Genomic DNA, 21,413 nt, shown 5'->3' on the forward strand with positions numbered 1-21,413 from the left:
AATGAAATTAATAGGCAGCAGGTTTAAAACAAACAAAAGGAAGTATTTTTTCACACAACGCACAGTCAGACTGTGGAACTCCTTGCCAGAGGATGTTGTGAAGGCCAAGACTATAACAGGGTTCAAAAAAGAACTAGATAAGTTCATGGAGGATAGGTCCATCAATGGCTATTAGCCAGGATGGGCAGGGATGGTGGCCCTAGCCTCTGTTTGCCAGAAGCTGGGAATGGTCGACAGGAGAGAGATCACTTGAGGATTCCCTGTTCTGTTCATTCCCTCTGGGGCACCTGGCATTGGCCACTGTCAGAAGACAGGACACGGGGCTAGATGGACATTTGGTCTGACCCAGTATGGCCGCTCTTATGTTCTTATGCCCCCTCCCCTGTCCCCGGAGAGCTGTACTCACATGTCCAGGCGGTGGCATTGGGCCCCACTGCCCAGTACGGCCCAGCAGCGGTGCTCATCCCCAGATGGTACGGGGTGCCAGGGCTGAGGTGCTGGAAGGTGTAATTGGAGAGGCCCCTCTTGGCTGATACTGTCCTGGTCACCGTGCGGGAGAGCAGGTTGTGGAGGGTTAAGTGCAGCCAGGCAGCTCCTTCGGCACCGCTCCAGGAGGCAAAGAGGCTGGTGCTGGAGCCCATGCTCTGGAGTGTCAGCGCTGTTGGCGTGGTGGGTGCTGAAGACACAGACAGGAGCTGGGGAGGTGTGTGGCTGGCAGTGCCCAGCCTGCCAGGGGTACGAGGTGCGTGGATGGGGAGGTTGATCATTTTACAGGGTGGAGTTGGAGGGCCTGCCTGGCACCAGGTTCCAGCGCTGGTGGGACAGCCGGGCAGTAACCAGAGAAGCCCAAGGGGGACTGAGTGGCTCCCAGCTAGGCCTCCCCCAGCACGCCGGATAGAGGATTGGGATGGCCTGGCCACGGCTCCCTATGGGAGACTCCTGAATGCCCTCAAGAGAGTCATTGGGCTCCTCTCGCTGAGATGTGCCCAGAGGCCAGAGCGGGATGCTGGGGACCAAGAGGTAGCCTGGCAGAACTGGCAGGAGCTGTTACAGACTGCCCCAAGCAGATCTCACACCTGAGTGCTGAGCGGAGCGTGCTGAATGCCTGAGGGCTCCGGTACCCAGCCTTGCTGACATCCTCGCTACTGTGGGACTCGCTGCGTCTGTGCTAGAGACAGCCATGCAGACAGCCTCCTGTCGGCCCTGGGGCACTGCCGATGCTGCTCTCCTCCTGTTTCCTTCCCAGCTGAGAGCAGCCCCTCGTTGCACCAGGACAGCCTGTGTCCTCTGTGCAACCCTGGTGTTAGGGCACGTGCCAGCCCGAGGCTGGGCTGCCCCAGGTGAGGGGAAGGTTAAGCAGGAGCAGCTGGGCACAGTCCAAATCGGATTCTCTTGCTTCGTAGGAAAGGGCCGTCTCAGGGTGCCGGGACCAGTGGGAAGGGACAGGCCTGGACGCTGAACCAGCTCCATAGCTCAGAGTAGCTAGGTCCCTTCTGCCAGCCCCCAAAGGCCCAAGGCTGCTGGAGGGAGGGAGGAGGGCACAGCAACCAGTCTGGGCCAGGCAAGGGGGCAGCTGTGAATGGCCTTGAGGCTGGGCGGGGCAGTTTAGGTGCAGGTGTCGCTTGCTCTTCGCACCACGGGGATGAGCACCTCACGGTAAATAGAAATAAACCCACCCAGCGCCGGGATGGGAACAGAGGTGAGCAGGCTAATCTGCTCTCTAGACCTCAACCACCAGTCAGGGGCGCCCCCCTCCCATTCACATACATACAACGGGGGTGGACCAAACCTCCCCACCCAATGCCCAGCTCACACGCAGGCCAGTCTCACTCCCCACAGCCCCAGTTCACACAGATAACGGGCCTGGCTAAAGCTAGGGTGACCAGATAGCAAGTGTGAAAAATCAGGACAGGGGATGGGGGGTAATAGGTGACTATTTAAGAAAAAGCCCCCTAAATTGGGACTGTCCCTATAAAATCGGGACATCTGGTCACCCTAGGCTAAAGCTGGCTGCTGGCCCAGCTCCCACAGACCCAGGAGAGCCCGTCCCCACCAGGGCACAGCCATGCCTGGCAAATAGCCCCGCCCTGGTTCGCGGCTGCAGACCACCCGCTCTGCTTACCTGTCCACTGATGGGTACTGGTGCTGGCCTGCCTCACTCCAGCCAGCGTGCTGATCCTCAGGGCGTACTCGCTGCCAGCCAGCAGCCCATCGAACAGGAAGGTGGAGATGGCTCCGGGGACAGACTCGTTCCTCACGGCCCCCTGGGAGTCAAGGTGGTAGAGAACAAGCCGGTAGCTGTCCTTCTGGCCGGGGGCATCCGTCCAGGAGGCTCGCAGGGCCGAGGGGCTCCCGTCGCTGCTCAGACTCACGTTGTGTACGGGAGCAGGGCCTGTGCCAAACACAACACAGACAGCGTCTCCTGATAGCCACAGTGTGCCCGCCACACAGCCATGGCGTGAGACTGACCAGACACCCACAGAGCATGGAGAAGGTCCTTGTCAGATCCCCCCACATGCTGGATCCATCTAGTTAGTCTCCATGCCAGAGCCACCTGGCCAAACCCCACTGCCAGACCTCTCGACCAGAGCACCCTCCCAGCTGGACCCCCTGAGCAGATCACCCCTTTGTTAGCCCAGCTCCGCCACCACTCTGTCCCTGGGAAACGCTTTGGCAGGGATTTCCATGTGCCCATACTAGGGACCCAATGGGATCTAATGGGATCTGCCCTAGAGTCAGGTTCTGGGAATTCACTGGGAAAATGGGGGCTTGGAGCATCTCCCTCTGAATCCACCGGGTGCCAGTTCTGCAGAGTGACCTTCCCACGAAGGTCATCCTGTTAAGTTTGACCATAAATAGCCCCCAGCCATGGCCCTGGGAGTCCAGTGCCTGCCCTGCTTCCCCATCCTCATCCCTCTGTCACTTTCCTTTCACCCCTCATCGCTCTGCTTCCCTCCTCAGCACCTTTCCCCACCAATCCCCCTAGCCCTGAATCTCCATGTTTCCCTTGCCCGCCACCAGGCTGAAAGAGCGGGGGGTGGGGTGGGGCTGCAGCTCAGAGCAGTGCTGGTGCCACCGTCCATGCCATGCCCCTGGTTCTCCCAAACACTGAAGGAGCCGGGGGGGAGATGCAGGTACAGCAGGACACCCTGCCCTGGGTCTGGATCGCCTTCCTCTGCAAGGTTGAATGCCAGGCTGATTTAGAAAGAAGCCAGCAAGGGGTTCATGTTTCCATCCAGAGATCCCTGCTCTGTCCGGAGCCCCCACCTGGCTGCCATCAGCTGGTCTCTGGAGCCCTGGGGGGAGTGTGAGCTGGTGCTGGTTAAGTGCCAAGGGGGCAGGAAAAGGGACTCACCCCGGAGGGGGTGGGAGACTAATGGGAGGACAGGCAGTGCTTCATCCTGCGTCCCCTTCTCCTCTGCCATGCAGGACTTTTCCTGTCCTCTGCCCTTTGCAAGCTCTGGAAAAGGGCTCCTCCTATACAAGGGCCAGTTGCAATCACAGCCCCTGGTTTGGGGGTAACATGAGACCTGCTCTCTCAGTGCCCCCCTCGGGGCTCACATCACTCCAACCTGGGGCAGGGGAGGGTGATAGCAGCGGGGAACGTAGGGAGCCCTTACTTGTCTGGCCGCTGACTCTCTGGCTGGAGGCCTCCGCGCAGGCCAGAGCAGCAGTGACTTCGATGCTGTAGCCTGCCCCGGGGACAAGCCCCTGGAACTGGAAGCTGGTAGCGTTGGGTCCAGCCGATCCGTTCTGCAGCAGCACGTCCGGCTCCAGCGTGTAGATTGCCAGGGTGTAGCCCAGGGCACCCCCGTCCGGCTCATCCCACGACAGGAAGAGGGAGTCAGGGCGGCCCTGGTTGCTGACGCTCACGTTCAGGAGGCTCCCTGCAGAATCAACACCAGCTCCATTTTTAATTTGGTTTTGGTTTTTTTGGTCGAGTCTGCGACCCCTTGAGACTCTCCTCCCCCACACACTTTAAGCACTGCCCCCGCCGGCCTGGGTCTCACCTTCTCCCAGCTCTGCGGGGCCTAGGGCCTCGGCCAGTGGGAGGGAACGGTCATTCCCACCACAACGCAGGCTGCACCTCGGCTCGCTCAGGCAAAATTGCACGATTGCTCCGTTAGTTACTAACAGGGCAATGCCTATGACCCACAGTAAGGAGTTCTGAGACCATCCAGCAGAGGGTGGTGGTGACATCTACACTAATCCATTCATTATGATACTTACTTCCTAGCACAGAGGTGGGCAAACTTTTTGGCCTGAGGGCCACATCTGGGTAGAGAAATTGTATAGCAGGCTCCGGCTGGGAGTGCAGGCTCTGGGGTGGGGTTGGGGTTGGGGGTGCAGGAGGGTGCTTCAGGCTGGGACCGAAGGGTTTGGAGGGTGGGAGGGGGATCAGGGCTAGGGCAGGAGGTTGGGGTGCAGGAAGGGGTCAGGGATGTAGGCTCTGGGCAGCGCTTACCTCAAGCAGCTCCCAGAAGCAGCAGCATGTTCTCCCTCTGGCTCCTACATGGTGGCACAGCCAGGTGTCTCTGCGCACTGCCCTATCCACGGGCACCGACCCTGCAGCTCCCATTGGCCGTGGTTCCTAGCCACTTGGGGCGGGGGCAGTGTGCGGAGCCCCTTGGCTGTCCCTACGCATAGGAGCTGGAGGAGGGACATGCCACTGCTTCCAGGAGCTGCATGGAGCAGGGCAAGCCCCCGACCCCGCTTCCCGGCAGGAGCTCGAGGGCCAGATTAAAACATCTGGAGGGCTGGATGTGGCCCCCGGGCCGTAGTTTGCCCACCCCTGTCCTAGCAGTACTATGAGCCTTAAGCAAGGCCTATAAAGAGCTAAAGAGACGCTCCCTGAGCTAGCCCAGCTCACAGCCCAGCCCCAGAGGAGGAGAACTCCCTGCTGCTCACCTCTCTCACCAGGCACCGCTTCGGCTCCTGCATGCCCCTCGGAGGTGGTCCGGTTACAACCCTCGCCCTGTGGGATTGGATTCGGTGTGAGTGAGACCCGTGAGGTGGCTCAGACACAGTCTATCAGGAGGAGGTTTCTGATCCCTTTTTTAACGAGGGCAGGAGAGCAGATGGCTGGAAGTTGAAGCTAGACAAATTCAGGCTAGACCCAAGGTGCAGATTTTTAACAAGTAGGTGAATTAGCCATTGGAACCAATTACCTAGGATGCAGCGGATTCTCCATCACCTGGAGTACGTCTACACTGCAATCAGACACCCACAGCTGGCCTGAGTCAGTTGACTTGGGCTCGGGCCATGGGGCTGTTTAATTGCTGTGTAGATGCTTAGCCTTGGGCTGGAGCTGGGGCTCTGGGACTCTCCCTGCTCACAGGTCCCAGCATCACTATGGCGACAGCCCGGGGTATCTGGCAAGCAGAGATAAGGGCTCCCTCTATGGCACTAATGGGGCTGGGGGTGCAGTCACAGCAGGCTTGTCCACGTCGCCGTTCGGCAGCGCAGCCGGGACCTAGACTGCCCCATGCAAAGCCCTGGGCTGCCCAGGCCTTTCGCCCAGGCTCTGGGGCCCCGAGGGGGGAGTCCCCCTGGTCTGGAGGGGGCTGGAGTGCCCAGGCACAGCAGGATCTGCAGCGTGGATGGAGCTGCCGAGATCCCAGATGCCACGGGAGGAGGATGAGCGGGGAGGCAGCCAAAGCTGGTTACCTTGGTCTCTGCCCCAGAACCCCTTCCCCGTTAGTGACTCCCAACACACCCACTCCCTTTGAAGCAAATCCCCTCCTCCCTCCCATGGTAGGTGCAGGGCTGACAGCCTGGAGACTCGTCCCTCCCCCACCCTGGCCCTGCAGGGCCAAACTCTGCTCTGGCATAAGCAAGGACAGCTCCACCGAGGGCAATGGATTTACACCAGGGCTGACTTTGGCTGGGATGGAGGGGGTCTCACCTCTAGGGAGGAGAGGGGAGTTCACCCCGCACAGCTTCCCCCGACCTTGGCCTCTCCCAGCAGGGGCGCAAGGCAGTCAGTGCCCTAGGACCTGGACTAAGGACACCCCACAGCCACTCCCAAGCTGGGCCAGACGGGAGCAGGAGCCGTGATGGCTTCAGCCCTTGTTCCCAGCCACACTGAATGACCCCTGTCCGAGCCACTGGTCCCTGGCAACCAAAAATCAGGCCAGTCGGCTCCTGTCTGCCCCCTACCTCCGCGCCTGCCATCAAGGTGTCGGCACTGCGGCCGGGGGGCTGTCCATAAATTACCCGAGGCGCTAGAGAGTCTGCAGGTCTTTCATTTTGCATGTTTGTTTCGGTGTCACAAGGGGGGTAGGTCTTGAAAATCACCCCCAAAATGTGTTACATAATTATGGCCAGCCCCCAGGGACCGCCTGGGCTGGAGGTGCTGGGAAAAGAGGCAGATGGGGGGCAGGGTGCAAACTGAGCAGCCTGAGAAGCTTGGAGCACCCAGTGCCCCCCAACAGCAGTGCCGGATGTTCAATCCCTCTTGGGAGCACCCCCCACCCCCTGGATCGGAGACACTGACTCCTTCGGTGCTAAGGGAAGTGGCTCTGCTTAGTCCCATGCCCCCAGCAGGCAGCAGAGAACTGATCATCTCTCTGGAGTCTCTTCCCTCTTGGGTCCCCTGCCTGCCTCAGCCCTGGACCATGGGGAGGTGTTTGTGTGTATGCGGGGGGCGGGGTGCACACACACACATCCTGCAAACAGCCGATTCCCCAAGCGAAGTCGTGGCAACAACAACCAGCTCTGATTACAGGGGCTAGAGGGCACCGAGGAGGGAGAGGAGGAGGAAGGAGCCAGCCTGTGGCTGCAAACCTTGCTAATGCGCTGCAGCTGTGCAGCTGAAATGGCAGCCCACAAGAATGCTGTCATTCCCCAGCGGGGCAGGCGAGCCCTGAAACCTGAAGCTAGCGTCCTCTGCGGAGAAACAGGGGGTGCAAGAGACACAGGCTTACCTCGGCCAGGGTCCCCAGGAGCCAGGATGCCCACAGCAGGGGCAGCAGCAGCTGTGGCTTCATCAGGAGCAAGGTGGGCTGGGGAGAAAAGGAACAGAAAGTTTGGTCCCCTCTTAGGTGCAGTTGTCCCCGGCCAGCTCCGTTCCCCGTGGCAGCTCTGGCCTGCGTCCCCACATGGTATCCAAGCTCACATGGGACGGGATGACATCAGTGGGACTACAGGCTTGGCGCCAGCCTGCTCAGGGCAAACTCCAGCCAGCTGTGCGTGTGCGGGGGCCTTGTGTGCCTGCCGGAGGTGAGAGAGCTGAGGGGGGATTTTGTGTGTGTCAGAGAGAGAGAGATCTCCAGTGCCTGTGCTCCTGTCTGTGTGTGTAAGTGTATGTGTGTGTGAGAGAGATCTCTTCAGTGCATGAGTTTCGTGTGTGTTCATTCCCCTGGGTGTTTGTATCCTGTCTACAAGAGTCTGCCTCTAATGTTCCTCTGTGTGTGTTCCTGTGGATGTGTGTGTGTGTCCCTTGCCTACGTGGGTCTGTTTTGCAGTGTGCTGGGCTGTGCCTTGGTGGGGGGGTGTACCTCTGGGCGGGTGTGTGCCTCTGGGTGAGCTCTGTAGCCAGGGCTCCGGGACCTGTTCCAGCTGGGAGAAGGAGTCCTGTGAAGTTGCAGGAGCTGGTGCAGCGACGGGAGGGGACTGTCCGGGGCTCCCAGCTGGAGAGGAACGTACCCTGGGAGCATCCCGGGCAGTCCCCGCCCCCCCCACACACACACCTCCCCGACGGAAAGGCGGGTTGAAGTCTGAGGCCAGCTGTGCCTGTGGTGTACAGGTCTGTCTTGGGCTGACACAGCACGTTTGGCTCCACGCTGGCTCAGGATGGCTGAGCTGGGCTCCTGAAGGAGGCTGGGGGGAGGGGAAGCATTCAAAGACGTGGCTAGCCAGAACTGGTGCAGCATGCAGCACCCGGCCCAGGGGAGTGTGACCCAATAGCCAGCATGGCTGCTCTGGCAACGCTCGGCTAGGAGCCCACACGGCCGGGCAATGGGACGAGCCGCCGGGCTGGTCCCGAGGCAGCCCGAGAACTTGGTGGGGCAGGGGATGATCAAGCCCCACTTCCCAGCGGACTCCCCCTCCAGATCCTGTAGGCCTGGTGCCCTGCCTGGGCCAGAGCTACCCCCTCCAGCTGGCATGGGCCACAGGGCCTGCTGTACATGGGACTTGCCCACCCAGACACAGACATGAGCCAAGCAGGGCCTGGAAGGGCTGGAACCTGCCACCCAGTGATGGGGGCCATGCAGAGCAGAGCTGCCCCAAAGGCCCCCGGTTCCCAGCCTGACCCAGGCCATTCTGCCAACACCAGGTGGCGGCTGGTAGCCTCACGCCTGGGGCAGCAGCCAAAGCAGGACGGGGCTTGGGATCTGATTCAGGTGAAAGAAAAAACAAACAATTGCCCCAACACCACTCCAAACTGTCCCCCCAATCCACCTCCCCTGAACCGCTCCCCACAAACCCGCCAAAGCACCTGCCCCAAGCCCAGCTCCCACAGCTCCAGACTTTTCCCTGAACCAACACCCAGATTCCAAACTGTCCCCCCAAATCCATCTGCCAACTCTGAACTGTGCCCCCAACACCCCCTCAGACTCTGAACCATCCCCCTAGCCCTGCCCAGGCCATGTGCAGCTCTGGCTGCCTGGTCTGGGGCTGCACTGGGGAGAGTGAGGCCAGACGCCCACTGTGCCAGCCTCACAGAAGTTGCTCACAGAAATCCATGAAAAGGAGAATAGTCACTAGAGTCCCAGACTGCGGTCACAGGCCTGGGAGCTCTGCCAAGGCACCAAGGGTACCCGGGGTCACACTTCAGGGAGCGGGTACCGATGGGGGTCACAGCCAGAGTGGGGACATGGATGGTCCTGGCTTCCTTTGGATTCCTGGGATCATCCAGGTCTGGGGGTGGCTCCCTGGGGGGAGGCAGACCCTACCAGGGCTGGATCAGCACCGTCCTGGGCTCCAGCTACACCAGGACATGGGGCCTGCTCTAGTGGGCCCCCCCACAACCTGTCCCTTTCCACCTGATGGGAGCCAGAGTGAGATGTTCCTGCTCAGATACAGATTTCTGCAACATCAGCTCCCACAGTGTGTATCCTAGGGCCCTAACACACGGAGCACATGCCTGACATGGAGCCCATGGGAAATGCAACGGGAGCCCAGACTGGCAGACACTGAGTTTAATGGTGGCAAGAAGTTTTAAAAAGAACCTTAAACATGGGCCTGGCCTGATTCTCCAGGCTGCTGGGGACCAAAATACCCGAGCGTCGTGACTGCTCCTTTGGGACTCAGACAGGAAGGAGCGAACAGCCCCAGCAGGGCAGGCCTAGGGGCTGAGCTTGGAAAGGTCCCATCTGGTGGTTGGAGAAGTAAGACGGGATCAGGAGAATCGGAGCGCAGATCCCAGTGTGGCGTGGGGAGCACCTGGAAGGTGCACAGCAAGGAAAGGGGGAACATCGACCAACTAATACCTACGATGAGAATCCTCCCTCATTGGCGCTACTGTGGATAGGATAGACTGGAGAGGATAGACAGGGTAGGAGATCAACAGGTAGAAAGGAAGGAAGCTAGATACCCACAGGTAGCAATTCACAGGGAACAATTATAGGAAAATTGTCTTTCCGGTTTGTACTTTGCTTCCCTAGTTGTTTCTCTACAAACAGCCAGTGCACATTGAAGCCCCAGGAAAAGCCAAGGGGACACTGCCAAGATGCCCCCCTGCTTGCAGGATGCCTCCCCCCCCCCACCACCTGCCAGGTGTGTGGCCAGCACTAGTGCGAGCAGGATCCCCCAGTAGGCAGGGATCTGTTCCTAAAGCAGAGGACACGTGGCCTGAAGCAAAGCGATCCCTGTACGTGGTTTGGCCCCTTCTGCAGGGCGGTAGGAAGTCACGGGGAGGGCTGGGTGCTGGCAGGCAGACAAGGGGCTGGAGTCTCTTTCCATTGGCCGGGGTTTGGGCCGGCTGCTGGAGCCGGCTGGCTGAGTCAGAGGCTGTTTAGAAAGGCCCCTTTCCAGCACGCCCTGGTTGCAGCCAGGAGAGGTTTGGCTTTAAATTTCCCTTGGAAACGGCACGGTCGTCAGCCTCGCGTGGTTAGGGGATTTCGGCTCATCCAGTGCCCTGCGACGTTCGCACAGACACTTCCGACATTACTGTCGAGCCTGATGTCGCTTGACAGGTTTGTGTGGTGGGAACACGAGGCGTGCAGCAAGGCGGTCCACAGGGATGGGGCATGGGGGACACCCTGGGAGCCACAGCGACAGCGAGGGGTGCCCCAAGGGAGGGAGAAGAGGAACAGGGTGAGCGGCGTGGGCAGCCTGGGGCTTGAATAGGGCCAGGATTGAGGGGGAGAGACAGAGCTGAGTGGGGAGCCCAGGGCTGGGATAGGTGAGGGGCCAGTGGGTAGGGTTGAGGGGCAGCAGCCCAGCTGTTTGGGGAGCCCCTGACTGGACTAGGGGGAGGTAGTGCAGAGCTGTATGCATGGGGGGTGGGAGCCGGAGATCTGGACTAGAGGAGGATGCGGCGAGACAGGCGGGGGATGCAGTGGCTGACCTGTCTGGAGGCAGCGTGCTGGAGTGTGGGTGCTGGCATCGCTCTGCTGCTCCTGGATCTCGCTAGGAGGTGAATCCGCTCTGCACTGAAACCTCTACAGCTTGCTCCCTGCCCCTGGGTTTTCCCCTTCTCCGAAGGTGACGTTAGGAGGGTGTGACTCCATGAGGAAACAAAGCAGGTGTCTTTCCCCCAGGGCAGCCACGGGTACAGAGCAAAGGGTGAGGCCCCACTGTCTTTGAGCACAGCAGGAAATTCCAGGCCCCTGAAAAGTGTGGGGACTAGTTCATTCGCTGAGGTCATGACCTGTGAGGTCTGGGCTGTACCTGCCTTGCTTGGCTTGATGGAGATGCTGCCCTTAGCCGCAGTTTGAGCTCTCCTCGCCAGCGGCGGGCCTGGCCTGTCCCGTCCCGTCTGGAGGGAAGGCCCAGCTCCTCTCAAACGTCCTCCCCTCTTCCACAACTGAAATGCTCCCGCCTCTCCCTGGGAGCCAGAGCTCAAAGCACTTCAGAGACTAATGAGTTCAGCCCCCGGGGAGACAGGACTGATCACCACCCCCAGTTCACAACTGGGCAAACAGACACACGCAGGCACGTGTGAAGCAACTTGCTCCAGGCTACATAGCAAGACTGGGAATTGAACCCAGGACTCCTGACTGGCCCCCCCTCCCCCATGTTAACCACTAGGCCATGCTCCTCCCACTGGAATAGGTCCCACCCCGATAAAGCTCCAGCTGTAGTTGCCCCTGAATCCACTAGGCTCAGCTCTTCTAACTCTCTCCCTGCTGGACTGAAGGGAATCCCCCAGATCTGAGATGTGCACGGCTCAGCCAGCCGGGAACACACCCTCTTGCCATGCCAGGTCACTCGGCTGCAGGGAGGATCCCCTGCAGGCCAGGGGGAAGTGCAGATCCAAGGGGCTGAGTCAGAGAGGGACCACAACTGAACCCTTTTTCTCTTACTTAATTGGCCTCTCAGAGTTGGTAAGACAACTCCCACCTTTTCATGCTCTCTGTATATGTATATATATCTCCTCAATATATGTTCCATTCTATGCATCTGAAGAAGTGGGCTGTAGCCCACAAAAGCTTATGATCAAATAAATTTGTTAGTCTCTAAGGTGCCACAAGTACTCCTGTTCTTTTTGCAGATACAGACTAACACGGCTGCTACTCTGAAATCTGAACCCTGATGTCCTAAACAGCACAGAGCCAGCGGAGGGAGCTGGCTGGGTCATGCCGGGGCACTTGCTGCTCTGCTAGTCTCTCACCCAGATGGATGGAACTCGCAGGCCTGGCTCTGAGTGGTTCATCCCCTACTCCCCAGGTCTCTCCCCCTTTGCAAGCCCCACTTGGCAGCATCCAGCACTGGGCACCATTCTCCCTGGGCAGGCAGGCAATGGACCAAGCAAGAACAAGATACCTTCTTAGCTGAATGGAGTCCCGCAGGACAAAGATGCACCTTCACAGACCCGACCCTCTCCGCCTCCCACTGACACAGGTGGAGTTACACTGGATTTAGTGGGGTGTGGTGCCTGTACACTACAGGGGTGCAGGGTAATGCAGATCAAAGCACTGGGTCACAGGTTCCTGACACAGCGGCTAATCCCCAATCATTCAGTGGAAAGGGACAGCACCGACCCAGCTGCGCTGCGTGGCTCCTTCTGTGCCCCCATGGGGTCCTTTGCAGAACAGGCGGGATGCCAGGGCTCATGTCACTTGGGCAATGCAATGGCTAGGTGGATTGTGGAGCGTGCAGCCCAAAGCTGCAGTGTGGGTACAATGGGAGGCTGGGGTTTATGGGGGCTCCTTGGCTCAGAAGCTGTGTTCCTCTCGCAGATCTGCAGAGGGAGCCATAGACCGTGGGTAAATCTCTATTGCCCATCCAGAGGTTATGGGTCTGTCTTCACTGCAGACTTCGCCCATGCCACCTAGGCCAGGTGTAAAGCACCAGCACCTTCGGGTGAGAAGACTGTGGGGGGGGACAGGAGGGGGCAACACCCGGGTAAGAGCCTGGCTTCACTCCAGTGAAGACAGATCCCAGGGTTTCAAATCCTGCAGCACAGTCCCAGAGAATACAGCATTCCCCCTTCAGCCCAGTCCCATGCTGAGGGACCAGGCCAGCAATTGTGGGTAGACTGTAAGCTGCTTGGGACAGGGAACTTCTCGTTGTCCTGTGTTTGCACAGCGCCTATCCCCATGGGGCCCAGGGCTAGACCCATGTGACTAAAGAAGGAGAGGGAGTGACAGTCAGACAGACAGAGCAAAGGAGGGATGGACACCCCAGGGATTACACTGACCTGTAGAATAGCCCAGGCATTCTTGGCATGAAGGGGTTAATGCTTCCCAGGGGGATACTGAGTGGGTCTACAGGCATCCCCCTCCCCCACACCAGATCTCCCAGTGTCTTTTCTCCTGGGTAGTGGCAGCCAAGGGCTCGGGGGGGGGGGGGGCTAGAATTAAGCCATAGGTCTTGTCTCCAACTGATTTGGGATCCCCTCTCCCAGTTACAGCTAAACCAGAGCAAAGACCCCTGCAGCATTCACCAGGCCCAGGCACCTGCCCCACAGTCTGCCCCACTCTCACTAACCCACCCACAAAGATGTGCATTCTGGGACCACAAACCCTCCTTCCTATCTGATTTCGCTCCCATCTGGGCCAGCACATCATTCATAAAAGTGGGACAGATCAAGCCCCCTTTCATGCTTATGTAAGGGGACCCCCTTACTAACATTCAGTGGAGGTGTTTTGGTTGGTTAGCTCCCAGCACTAAAAGAATGGGGAGAGGCCAATGCTGCAGGTCAGCGTGATTGTCAGGGGGACAGGCTGGAATTGCCTGGGTCAGACAGAGTGGGGCCGAGCTAAGGAGAGAGCAGAACCCTGCCAGCCAGAGGGGCCAGAAAGCAGCCCAGGAGGCAGGTCAGAGCTGGGAGTGGAGTCACAGAAGCAGCCCACAGAGAAGACCTGTGCTGGAGCAGAGCTGCAGCCACAGAGCCAGAGGGGCCAGCAAAGCAGCCCAAGGGGCTGGAGGCAGAGCAGCAGTGCTGAGGCAGAGTGGAACTGGAGCTAGAACAGTGGAGCTGGGGCTGGAGCAGTCTGAAGCTGGGTGCGGTGAGCAACTGGGGCCAGCCAAGGGGGGGACCCTGGGCAAAGGGCCCAGCGCAGAAAGATACCCCCAGACAAGGGTCCGTGCAGGCCAGACTGGGAGGGGGATCTTAACCCGACGGGGGGCTGACGCTGGGAAGAAGGGTCCCACCACCCAAAGCCCGGAGGTGTGTGGCCACCACCAGAGCAAGTGTCCAACCCCCTGCAGCACAGCCAAGGCCTGAGAAGGAGACCTGCGACCTACAAGGAACAGACGGTGAACTGCCCTGACATTCCAGAGCCACTGTTTGTAATGTTCCCAGCCACAGAGCTGGGTGATGTGTTTTCCTTTAACTTTTTCTTTATTCTTTTTTAAATTAATTGTTGATTAAATAACTTGTATTTGCTTTAAATTGTATGAAATGATCAGTGGGTTAGGGAAGTGTCCAGTGCAGAGACAGCACTCCGGAGTGGGGACACCCTCGCCCCGACTTAGGGGACCACAGCAGGGTTGGGGGTTGAGCCCCCCAGGAATCCTGGGCCCAGCCTTGTCGGGGTTACGAGGACTCTGCCACACACAGGAGGGTGGAAGGGGAGTCTTTGAGAGCAGGGAGGCCTCTGGGTAAAGGACGTGGGAGCAAGAACTCAGATCCTTCCACTAGCCCATTTCACCAGAGTAGTGCAGAAGCCGGGAAAGTTCCCCACAATAGCAGGACTTACACTTAGCAAGCAGTCCCTGATTTCTAGTAACATATTAGAAAGGGATCCAGCCCTTCCTTAGCTGCCAGGATGAAGGTAGGGATCGGGTCAGTCCCAGGAGGCTAAGAGCTGGAACTGCCCCCAGCAGATCTGCCTTTCCAAGGAATTGCTTCTTCTCCCCCTCCCTTCAAGGGGAAATGGGGCCAGCCACACCTGTGGCCTAAGGGGGTCAGGTGAGGAGGACCTGGGCTTTATAAAAGGGCTGAACTCAGCAAGCCAGCCTAAGGAGGGGAATCCTAGGGTGTGGGCTGGTTCATGGGGGGGGAGGGGTCTGCAGGAGGCTGGGTACTCTAGTCTAGGGGAACCAGTGCTCTTAACTGGACAGGGAAGGCTGCAAGGCCCAAAGACTAGCAGGGGTGAGATTGGTGGTCCAGCCTAGTAGCCCAGTGCTCTATACTGGAACCAGAAAGACTCTCAAAGATAGTCCAGAAAGGGGCTGGAACAGGGTCTAGAGGGTGGGCTGAAGGGAAGCCTCTGAAGAGTAGAAGAACCTCCTTGTTTGTGGGAACTCCTAGGCTGGACTTTTTGCTACCCTGGAAGAGGTCAGATTTGTTTCTGACGTGGCCAGAGGGCTAAGCTGCCTCTCTAGCACAGAGCACTGTGTGGAGAGCTGAGGAGACCTCCCTGACTTGGGGGGGAGGAAACTGAGGCAGAGTGTGCCACACTTGAGCAGAAGGAGGCACTATGAGGCAGCTGTGCTTCACTATGCCCTATTAGTTCACAACAGCCCCCCATTTTAAAAATTCAAACAAGACCTAATATCCCATTTGCCACCCGCCAGCCAAATTGTTCTCTTTGTAAAGTACTTTATCTGCCTCTTCTAGTTAAATTGTAAGCTCTGGGGGGTCTCCTTTGCCTATGCCGGTACAGTGCCTGACCACATGGGGAATCTGATCTGGATTTGGGACTTCCAGCTGCTACCAGAACATAAACAACAGCCACAGCAATTGTGTGTGTTGTGTATTTGGTCACCTAAGTATTGGCTATCATGTGGTTCTAGTCCTGGTTCTGCCATGGGCCTGCTTGGTAACCTCAGGCTGGTCACCTTGCTGCTCAGTACCTCAGTTTCCCCATCTGTAAAACTGGGATAATGATACTGACTTTTGTGAAGAGCTTTGCGATCTCGTGATAAAAAGGGCTAGATAAGAGCTAGGGATTGTTACTGTTGTGTCTTCTCCCTGATTGGCTAGTGAGCTGCAAATAGCATCGTCCCTGGTGAATCACATGCTTTTGGGATCCTCAAATCCCCAGTGTTTGTAAAAAAAATCCCTCCTGAGTTATGTGACTGAGTCACAGCAAGGCATGCTCAAGTGTTTACTCACAAACACGCTTTGAGGCCAGCCTGACACATTAAAGTTCAGAACATTAAAGACCTTTTCCACTACCCAGGTGTTAATAATGGCAGCAGAGATGATTGAAACAGATGGTTTAAAAATCTGGGTGACATTACTGAGAATCGAGGCACTGGAGGGCACTATTGCAGTAGCTGGTTCTGTTTCTCTGGGTGCAGAAGCAGCCCATGGAGAAATGCTCATTGTCCGATGGAGTGCAGCTCTTCTACCTAAACCTCTTCGAAGCAGTCGGTCTTAGGCACGGCATGGCCTACGGGGTACGCTCTCACAAGTCAACCAGCATACACAAGACTTAAATGAAATGGCAGCTGAGGAGAAAGAAGACACCTCCAAAGCTAACCCAGGGTTTCCATGCTATAGCAGAGGGCCAGGGGCAAGGCAACTCATATAATAAATAATAATTAATAATCCCTAGCTCGTGTCATCTTTTCATCTATATACCTTAAAGTGCTTTACAAGGGAGGTCAGTATCATTAATCCATTTTACAGATGGGCAAACTGAGACACAGGAAGGGCAAGTGACATGCTCAAGGTCACCCAGCAGAGCTGGGAATACAGCCCTGGTCTCCTGAGCCCCAGCCTAGTGGTCTAGCCATTAGAACCCAGGTGAGCTGGCTAAGGACTGGGCGCTGACTGGCATGGGTGCCCCGAGTGAAGACAGGACAGCGGGCGGGACTCTGTGCGAAGCAGATAAACCAGAGGGCTGCACGCTTTGCAGCTTGGTGCCCGAATTCGCTGCACACACCAGGGGCTCCTGGCCCCAGCCAGAGGGAGCAGGAAGGGTTAGCACCTCCACAGTGGAAATATTATGGGGGCTCCGCCCATATAAACTCATGCACGCCCGGGGGGGGGGGGAGAAGGGAGGCGAGGGTGGGACCTGGAGGGGCTGGCATGGCTGCCATGGCACCAGGGAGCAGGTAGGAACCGCTGGGACCCCTTCCCAGTCTGGTGCTGGCTATCTCCCTGCCCCACTGAGTCTCGGTAACTCCCCTCGATCCCCCCCCATTCCTCTGCCCCGCCCCATTCACAGTGAGCCTTCAGCCCTCTCCTTGCATTCCTCCATCCACCCTCACAAGCTCTCTGTCTGCCACCCTCCCACCCCCTGTATTTCACCCTCCCTGCACCCCCTCCCCCCATACTGTGGGGCCTCCTCCAAAGTACCTTTCTTCCCCCTGGGTTGGAAGAGTTGGGCAGAGGGAGCAGGCCTTGGGGAGACAGCACTAGGTGGGAGGAAGGAATGACCTTTCTCACCTGCTGAGCATAGCTCTTCCCTCTTCTCTCTGCCCCACAGCTGCTAGGGGGCTCTCAGCAGTGAGCACAAGGAGTAAAGGGTGTTTCCTGTTTTCCCCCAAATCAACAGGGCTGTGCCCAGGGGGGCCCTTGAACATTCCCTGCAATGTTGGACTCGACCAGCTGCAGCGATCAAAACTGCTCACATTGCAGGCAAGCGGAGAAACACCATCGGCCACGGCTTTAGTCAGCCAGGCAGGTGTGCGGAGCCCCGGAAACGGCTCGAGCCTGCTAAAGTCAGGGTCTAAAGAGGGGGCAGGGGATGGAGCAGCAAAGGCAACGTGCTGTCAGGCAGCCGCAGGAATGGAACCGGCTGCTCTGCCGACCTGGAAATCAAGGGAGAGGAGCCTGTGCAAAGAACCGTAATGATGACCAGGGAGGTGAGTGGATACCAGCCCCTGGGGTATTAGTCAGTGCCCCCACGACCAGGGCGGTGAGTGGGTACCAGCCCCTGGGGTATTAGTCAGTGCCCCCACGACCAGGGAGGTGAGTGGATACCAGCCCCTGGGGTATTAGTCAGTGCCCCCCGGGCGCCTGTCCTGGGCTGAGATATCTTCCCCAGCCCTCCTGCGTGTCTCATGTCCCTGTCTCTCAGCATGAGGGCAGGGAAGAATCATGCAAATGGATGCAAATCTAAGGGAACAGCAGCGGGGAGGGGTGTCAGACTGCCTGGATGGAGCTGCCACCCATCTCCACCCAGCCTCACTGAGGGCAGGAACAGGCTGGATCTGATTCCCTGGCTCCAGACTCTGCCTCCCAGAACCAAACCCTTGGGTCCAAACGCTCCTGCTGTGGGGAGTTTGAGCTCTGGAGCGGAGCCATCCCAGAGCTCAAGGGGTCTGGATCAGCCCCGTTCTTGAGATCAGCTCAAGCCACTCACTCAGAGCTGCACTCTGATATGGACACGCCCCGATGTGGAGCCAGGGTCAGTCCCGGCCCAGTCCCCCGCACCACAGGGCTGTGGCAGGCAGCTGCAGCCATCCCTACAGGAGTGAACAAGCCTCTCATTAGGGCTGAGCCGGGTGCAATGCACCACTCGCTGCATGGCCCTGTCGCAGCCATGCAGGCCGGGTGCTGGGAAAGCCTGCAGGATCTGCGGAAGCCAGAACTTCCCTTCTTGTCCCCCGCCACTCCCCCACCCCCGCCGACACCAAAACCTCAAGCTGTGCCTGACCCAAAAACAATCTTGGGAGGCTTCTCCGCCCAGCGGCTGGAACCAGGCCGGGAAAGTCAGGGGCTGCTGAGTCATCACATTTCCCACAAAGCAGCAAAAGCTGCCACAGCTGGGGGTGGAGCCCCCGAGCAGCCCCGGGCGTAATTGAAAGCAGCGGTGGCCAGAGTTGGGAGCGCCGGTTCCTGGGCACGGTGATGGTAGGTTGGGGGGGAGGACACTTAGGAACTGCGCTGTGATTGCCAGACCCACTCACGACAGCCGGGCCACCAAGCAGCCGCCAGCTGGGACAGACGCTCTGCTGAGAGGGGTTTGAATGAACTGGCCTGGCCTGCCGTGCCCAGGAGTCAGACCAGGGACCTCGGAGCCAGGGGCTCGCTCGGAGCTAGTGACTCACTCACACTGTGACTTGCATCTCCACCCGCCCATTGGGAAGAACCCCGCTCAGCTTGGGCCCAGGGGGGAGCCGCTCAGGATTAGTAGCGTTGTGCTGAGTCAGAGGAGGCCAGGCCAGCAGGGAGAGACAGATACGGACAAGGACACGGCAGCAATGCTGGTGGGAACCAAGCCATGGTGGAAGGCAGGCAGCTGCCCCAGTGGGGACATAATGACCAATGACCTGAGCCCCTCCCACCCATCCAAAGGGGCTTGCTCCTTTCCTGTGTATCAGTAGCTGCCTCTGATACCTGCTGGGGCCACTCACACATGCCAACACCAGCTGCTCGCCCGGCAGCTGGCCTGGGCTGCGCCCAGTAGGGATGGCACAGGCCTAGCCCAAGGCGGGGCGGAAGCTGGCGGCACCATTCGCAGGCAGGGGATGGACTGGGAGGGATGGACTCTCCCTGGGTTGGAGGGCCTGTTCGGAGACGCATGTGCCCAGACTCTCCAGTGCCAGGGCGCGGAAGGGACCAGGCTCCCATCCAGCGTCTCCCGGAGGATTACAGTACGGAAGCTCACCCTGCTCTGCCACCGGGTCCTTAGGGGAGCCAGTGACCACTGCCGAGCCCCCTTCCCACGCTGGCCAGTCCATGTAGCACAGTCCTGCCACCCCCAGGCTGTGCACTGGGCCCTACGAAGCCCAATAGGGGAGCAGAACCATTCCCGGGGCCAGGCTCCTCCATCCAGCAAAGCGTCTGGGGCAAGGGGAAATGCATGGCCTAGCTGGGGAGCCAGGCAGCATGTGGAGTCAGCCGGAGGGGGTGGGGGGTGGATCCCAGGTCCCTCCCCTCTGACAGGCTCAGGCACCGTGTGCTGTATAATCTGCAGTGCCCTGGGGCGGGGGGAGGGATACAGCTGCATCAGGCATGAACACTGCCTAGGGTGTGGACCTGACACCCAGCACTAGCTCCAGGGTATCAGCCTGGCAGAACCCGCTCCTGGGTTGCTGTGATACAGCAGCCGCTTTAACCCTTTGAGCGCCTATGCAGTCCCTAGCGCTTCTCATCCGTAGCTTTCAAAGCACTCCACAAAGGAGGCCAGGATGGGAAAACCGAGGCACAGGGTGGCAAAGTGACTTGCCTGGGGCACCCCAGGTGGCCATTGCCAGAGCTAGGAATAGAACCCAGGCACCCTGAGTCCCAGTCTATCCACTAGGCTGTGCTGCCTCCCCTGGAGCCCTTAGGCAGAGAGAGGAACCCAAGAGCAGGATGCTGCAGCTACCAGGCAAGCTCCCTAGGCCTGCGTCATGTACAGCCGTGCTGAGCATGAGAAACGTTCTCCTTATGCCCGGCAGCGCTTTGCACCCGCTGGAGCTCACTGTAAGGACCAGCCAAGGTGCTGGGCAGTGGGGACCCAGCAGCCCCTGCAGCATGCGGCCCCGCTACCAGGTGTACCACGGCTTGGTGAGTCAGAGGGAGTCCACACCCAGCAAGCTAGCAAAGGGCCTAGCTGATCTCCCCCAGGAGTCATGCGTCCCCGAGCTGGCAGGGGTTGTGCTGAGCCGGTGTGGGCCGGGCGTCACTGCCCCCTGGCCAGGCCGAGAAGGGCCATGCTGGGCTGGCGCAGAGTGTCACGTGACGCTCTTGCCCTGGTTCCAGCAGGGCACACACAGGGTGCAGAACGGTGCCCCCCATGCCTGGTCCCTCTGGCTCTCCATGCTCCTGGTGGTGACAGGGCGTGCTCCCCTCCCTGCATGGCCCAGTGCTGAGTTCACCCCCAGCAACAGGAAAAATTCCCTGGCGCCAAACTCCCCAGCACAGCGAAGGGGCAGGGGCCCTGTGCCCAGCAGTGCCGCCAGCCTCCCAGGGCCAGCAGGGCCCCCAGTTGAGCCCAGCACGGCCAAACCCAGCAGGGATGATGCCTGCTGCTGCTGGGCTCTTTCACAGCATGCCACTTCGCAGGCGCATGGTGCAGGGTGGCACCAAAGGAGTGGCGTGAATGGGCACCAAGGGGGCATTGTGTCGGCTCGGTTGCTTTAAGGCTCAGCAGTGCTTTGCAGTCCCTGAACCGCGCCCTTCAGGGAAGCCAAGGTGAGACTGTCCATTCCCACCGGGAACAGGAGCCTAGTGGCAGGCCGTCCCAGTGCCCCTACGGGGCCACCTAGCCCAGCTCAGCCCAGCCACAGCCTGATCCGACAGGGTTTGGCTCATTCCATGACCGAGCTCAGAGTTGGAACTGATACTTCCCCCAAGGAGCCAGGCCCAGCCCCCATGCTCCCTGCTCAGGGGTTCGCCGAGGCAGGGGGCGATGCGGTTACCTTCCCTGGCTGGCACTCCCCGGTCGGCGCTCCAGTAGGGGCTCTCCTGGTGACACTAGTGCTGGTGGTGCATGCTCTCTCCTGCCTCGCCTCTCTGGCAATCAAGTCTGAGCTGGCCCCTGTGGAGTCCCGCCTGGGCCCGCCCTGCTCCTCTCCCCACAGCCGCAGGATGAGGCAGAAGAGGAACTAGCAGGACGGGGGCGTCCACTACTGCCTGGTAACCATGGCACTCTGCATCCTGGGAGGGGGCGGAGAGTTGGGCTCTTCCCGTGAGCCCAGGGGCGTCACCCCCCAAACCTGCAGGCTGGGCACTCCTCTCACTTCCCACTGGCAGCATCCCTGGCCGCCCCACACAGGCTTCCTTGCCTCTTACAGAGCCCACGCCAGCACGGGGCCTTTCAGGTGACTGGCTTGGATGCCAAGGAGATACCCTAACGAGTGGGTAAGCCTCACACACCTCCAGGCTTAGTATGCTCACCCCCATTTTATAGATGGGTAAACTGAGGCACGCAGGCCCACCCACAGCCACGCAGGGGGCACTGGCAGAACTGGTC

The 21,413-nt window shown here is 59.2% G+C and overlaps 1 protein-coding gene across 1 annotated transcript in view; it reads right to left on the minus strand.

The window, feature by feature from the left end:
* The window catches only part of LOC117875963 (receptor-type tyrosine-protein phosphatase V-like), a 68,732-nt gene extending 47,788 nt beyond the window's left edge, over positions 1–20,944 (minus strand). The window contains exons 1-6 of the mRNA XM_034767600.1: positions 20,860–20,944; positions 6,927–7,004; positions 4,909–4,975; positions 3,621–3,887; positions 2,123–2,392; positions 407–676 (exon numbers count right to left, since the gene is read on the minus strand). Of these exons, the coding sequence (XP_034623491.1) occupies positions 407–676; positions 2,123–2,392; positions 3,621–3,887; positions 4,909–4,975; positions 6,927–6,989 (937 nt within the window). The 5' untranslated portion in view covers positions 6,990–7,004; positions 20,860–20,944. The remainder of the gene's footprint in view (positions 1–406; positions 677–2,122; positions 2,393–3,620; positions 3,888–4,908; positions 4,976–6,926; positions 7,005–20,859) is intronic.
* Between the last annotated feature and the right edge of the window lie 469 nt (positions 20,945–21,413).

Source organism: Trachemys scripta, chromosome 4, assembly GCF_013100865.1.
Source record: "Trachemys scripta elegans isolate TJP31775 chromosome 4, CAS_Tse_1.0, whole genome shotgun sequence".
In the NCBI taxonomy this organism is placed as follows: domain Eukaryota; kingdom Metazoa; phylum Chordata; order Testudines; family Emydidae; genus Trachemys; species Trachemys scripta.